The 4,723-nt window shown below is 34.3% G+C and overlaps 1 protein-coding gene across 1 annotated transcript in view; it reads left to right on the top strand.

Annotated features, from left to right (window-relative positions):
- Positions 1–385: 385 nt before the first annotated feature.
- Positions 386–4,723, top strand: part of LOC110463436 (G-protein coupled receptor 98-like) — a gene marked incomplete at its 5' end in the record, with an annotated part of 9,538 nt that continues 5,200 nt past the window's right edge. Inside the window, 4 exons of the mRNA XM_021518038.1 lie at positions 386–490; positions 700–935; positions 3,501–3,606; positions 3,925–4,157. Of these exons, the coding sequence (XP_021373713.1) occupies positions 386–490; positions 700–935; positions 3,501–3,606; positions 3,925–4,157 (680 nt within the window). The remainder of the gene's footprint in view (positions 491–699; positions 936–3,500; positions 3,607–3,924; positions 4,158–4,723) is intronic.

Genomic DNA, 4,723 nt, shown 5'->3' on the forward strand with positions numbered 1-4,723 from the left:
TATAAATATATGGGTAAACATACAATGCAGCCGCTTTGTACATGTGTGTGGACTGGACCGTAGTTTTCCCCACCCGGGGCTTCATGTTACTCGTCAATGTGTGGAAATCCAGATGAAGTGGAGTTAAAGACCAAAACGAATGCAAATAACAAATACTTAACGTCCACTTGCGTTTTGAGAAAGGTCATTCGGTATCACATTGCTCAACCAATTGTTCGGAGAGAAGCGGACGACGGGGCGAACGATTGTTAAATCGCATAGTCGTACGCTCCATGTGTGGTCGATGTGCGGACACTATTTTTGGTGCGTTGTGCGATAATACAACAAAAAATACCGTATATGAAATCATGTATATTTTACATCTCTCAACTCAACTTTTTTCCAGAGCCATGTTGGAATAAATGTAAAGCAAATACAGTCTGCAACAAAAATACATTCAGATGTTACTGTAAACCAGGATGCAGCGGAAACCCATATAGCGGCTGCTCACGTAAGTTCCTTCCTCAAGATATTGATGAATTATATTCAAATCAATTGAGAAGGTAACAAATGTTATCAACAAATGATAATGACTACCCTTTCGGTCTGTACATTACAAAAAAAGTGTATACTCGAAATACAGCTAAAAGTATTCTATAGAAAACTGAATGAAATTTTCTTTAACATGATTAGTTCGCTCTACTTCAGTTTTCTTTTCAGCACCTTTAAGCAAATTCCAATTTGCACGATCAAGTTACTCGGTCAGCGAGAGCGCCGGAGTCGCGAAGCTCCAGATAGATAGGATATCTGGAGTGTCCGGGAGAGTCACACTGTACTGGAAATCGACTTCAATATCGGCTAAACTAAACAGCGACTACAAAGGTGCTTCCGGAACAATTACCTTTGAAAGTAATGAAAAATGGAAGTCCATCCAAATTCCAATCGTTAATGATAAGGTAGGATTTTGTTTATAATGTTTGACCATTGCTTAACATATACATGTTTGACCATTGATTAACCTATTTAGCTCCGACGTGTCTTTAAGTGTAAAGGTTTATACGCAATGCAATATTCAAAATAATTAAAAGAATTTGTATTTAGTTACATGTGTCAATTATAGGTACATACATTTAAAAATTACAATGAGTAACAAAGTCTGTTAATACTGTTGATACATTAAATTATATTTCATATATAATATCAATAACATAACCCACATATATATGAATACTATAAGACTCTTTTATATGTACCGAAGGTGGATAGAGAAATCCTCCCGAGAGGATCATAAATTCGGGTGAAACCCGAGGCTTTGCCGATTAATAGCCCAATTATGATCCCAGAGGGAGGAATTATCTATCCACCTGTCATTACATATAAAAGAGTATTTTTCTCTAATATATATATACCATTAAAAACCAAATACTTCACCCCTCAATGCCCACAGACGGTCGCCATCTTCCATGTTTTTAATTACTTTCTCCGTGGTTTAAAAAACGAAAATAGCAGTAGAAATTGTATTATCCATACCCTCAAACCGCAACGGCATTGCACGCATAAACAAATACACATTTCCATGAAAACTCTATGGTCAAGTTGTTATTCAATTTTCTATTTTCCATACGGCATTTTCGTAGCGCTATCTATGAACCTCATCGCTTCTTACTGTACATATCAATTAGTGCGCAGAGAAATATAGTTCCCTTGTTGTAAATAGTAAAACATTTTATTTTTTTGACAAATTTTTAATTCATGACTGATCATGTAATTGATTAATATAAATGAATTTATGGATACAATCAATAAATACAGAGCCGGGCGTAAGTTGTTGACATTTGGAGTTGATCTCCTTAGTTTTTGTATTACTTCGCGATGTGATTAGCACATGTAAGATAGACGCAGCAAGCATGGTTATCTTACATGGCCAGCGTTATCTTACATGACCGAAAATGAGATACTAGCGTTAACAGATTTTGACTCGATATGTCCATAAGCTTATGCCTTAATCAAAAATACTTTTTTAAAATATGTATATTATAAACAAATTTAGAATAAAATTTCTCATGATTGTAAATAAAAAATAATAATTAAATAATAATATATTGAATAGTTTACTCTTTTAAACGAGAAGGAAAAAGTGATATTGATCATGTAGGCAAATAAATTGTTGATTTTTATTTTCAAACTTTTCCGAAATATTTTGAGTTTTGTGGGTGATTGCTTAAATACACCAAAAAGAGAAAAAAAATCTGCGGGCATTTAATCATTGATTTGTTTTTGCATAACTTTATTTATTTGTTGAAATGCACTGTATTGACCTTCTTTTTGGATTGTGTGTTTCTGATGTCATCGGCATTGTCGGCTGTATTATATGTAGTGTACAAAAGAATAAAATGTACACAACATATACTTAATGTGTGGCGTCGCCTTACACACCATCTGAACATGACATTGGCTGTATATAAGACTTTAAGCGTGGAACACCTCAAAACAGACTATACTAAAACGGTTAGTATACCCCCTGCAACGACGTTGACCTTTGTTGAAAAAAATAATGAAACTTTTTGTCCGGACAACTCCTAAAATTATGGATCGATTTCAAATCATCTTTCCAGATAAAATCACTACCACATGAAGTTGTGCATTAAGGTATTTTTTTCATTCTGACCTTTTTTTGTGCAAAGTTTAGCCCTTTTTATGAAAATTGCTTGCCCGTACAACTTCTCTAAACTACTGCGCTAATTTCAATGAAAGCTTTCAGATATGATATCTATCACCTGATGTTGTACATCCAGGAATGTTTTCGAACCCTTTTTATGGAGTTATGGCCATTTGTTGAAAAATCATTTGCTTGGGGATTTTCCTTATCTACTGGGCCATGTCAAAGAGAGTTTAAAGACATGGTAACTACCTCCTGACGTTGTGCATCGAATAGTGCTTTTTCACTCGGACCTTTTGAAAAGGAATTATGGCCCTTTGTTGAAAAAACATTTTGTCTGCCTCCTTAACTACTGGACCAATTTCAAAATGGTAATAATCCCCTCATATCATGAATGGGGTAAGTATTCATTTGACCCTTTTTAAGGAGTTATGGCCCTTTCTTAAAAATCTTTGTTCTGACATCTCTTCCTTAACTACTAGGATGATTTCAGCAAAACTCGTTCATCTGGGTTAACAAAATTTGGTTTGCAAGTATGTTTTGGCCTTGGGAGGGAGTTAAGAGAAGTATGTGAGTGACATTTATACTTAAATAAGTGTACAGATCAGACAATAAAGAAATCATAAATGGTGGGATACTATGGATTGCTTTGCAATGCTTTGCCTTAGTAAGCCTTAAGCTTACAGTTCTCATTTATATATGAGCGGGGTATTACTGTCGTTAGCCTTTGGCTTACAGTTCTAGTTCAATAAGGTACATTTAAATCGCTTTACAGAGTAAATAAAACTAATGAACAATTTCAATACAGTCCCCTTTTTCCTTTCATTTTCAGTAATATAACGAGCTTTTTGTTTTTGCACAGTTCTACGAAAACACTGAAACGTTCAAAGTAACCTTAACATCAGCAAGTTCTGGAGGGCAAGTTGGACCGCGTCGGGAAACAGTTGTAACAATTAGGGATGATGATCGTAAGATTTGTTTTTTCCCATAGTAGATGTACCAAATCTTTTTGTTGGTGTTAAGACAGCTATGCTCTAAAACCATCGATATATCTATATACAGTTTCTTCGATAAAATCAAGTACCAAAGAGTACTTGATATAATTTAAATATTCCATATCATAGATAAAAAAGTTTATAAATACAGTTACATTCCATTTTTTTCGTTTTGCGTGTATGCATGCGTTGGTTTAAACAATTATCGGATACCAGTTTTAGTGCATAATTTATTAGATATATTTGATACTTTTACCTATAATATCAATAAAATGTTGCTCATAATTTTAGTACCTGGCAAATTCCAATTTGCCCGATCAAGTTACGTGGTGAACGAGAACGTCGGTTCAGTGAAATTGCAGATCGATAGAATATCCGGATCACTCAATCAAGTCACTTTGTACTGGAAATCCACTGGTATATCGGCTACACTTAACAGCGACTACAAAGGTGCTTCTGGATCTATAACATTTGGTGTTGGTGAAAAATGGAAATCCATCGTTATTCCCATCGTTAACAATCAGGTGGGTTTTGTATAGATTCTTGACTTGATGATTTTTAATATTGCAAAATCCAGATAACTTCATTAAAATCAACCTAGAAGATTCAATGATAATCGTTTAATTTCCATTAAGTAGAATTATAATGAGCGTTTTATATTCGAACAGTTCTTTGAAAACACTGAAACGTTTAAAGTAACCTTAACATCAGCAAGTTCTGGAGGACAAGTTGGACCGCGTCGGGAAACCGTTGTTTCAATAAAAGATGATGATCGTAAGAACTTTTATTTTCCAAACTATAATTAAAGTTAATTTTTAACGACGTACGACAATTACTTTATAAATATGCTTGAAAGGCACTGAACCAATATCAGGAAATATCAAGTTCTTCAGACAAGAAATCAATCCCCGACCATTGGGCGGTAATCAGTAATTATATCAATTGCTCATATCCTAGCAACACAAAGTGAAAACACAGCAGTAACATTGCAAAAATATGTATTGTCGACATTTCTGTTTGTGTAGGGATGCTAGCTTGCGTTTTAACGGTGATACCAATTATGATACATAACGGAATATAGATTTTTTTT

The sequence above is a fragment of the Mizuhopecten yessoensis genome, unplaced genomic scaffold (assembly GCF_002113885.1).
Source record: "Mizuhopecten yessoensis strain PY_sf001 unplaced genomic scaffold, ASM211388v2 scaffold10905, whole genome shotgun sequence".
Taxonomy (NCBI): domain Eukaryota; kingdom Metazoa; phylum Mollusca; class Bivalvia; order Pectinida; family Pectinidae; genus Mizuhopecten; species Mizuhopecten yessoensis.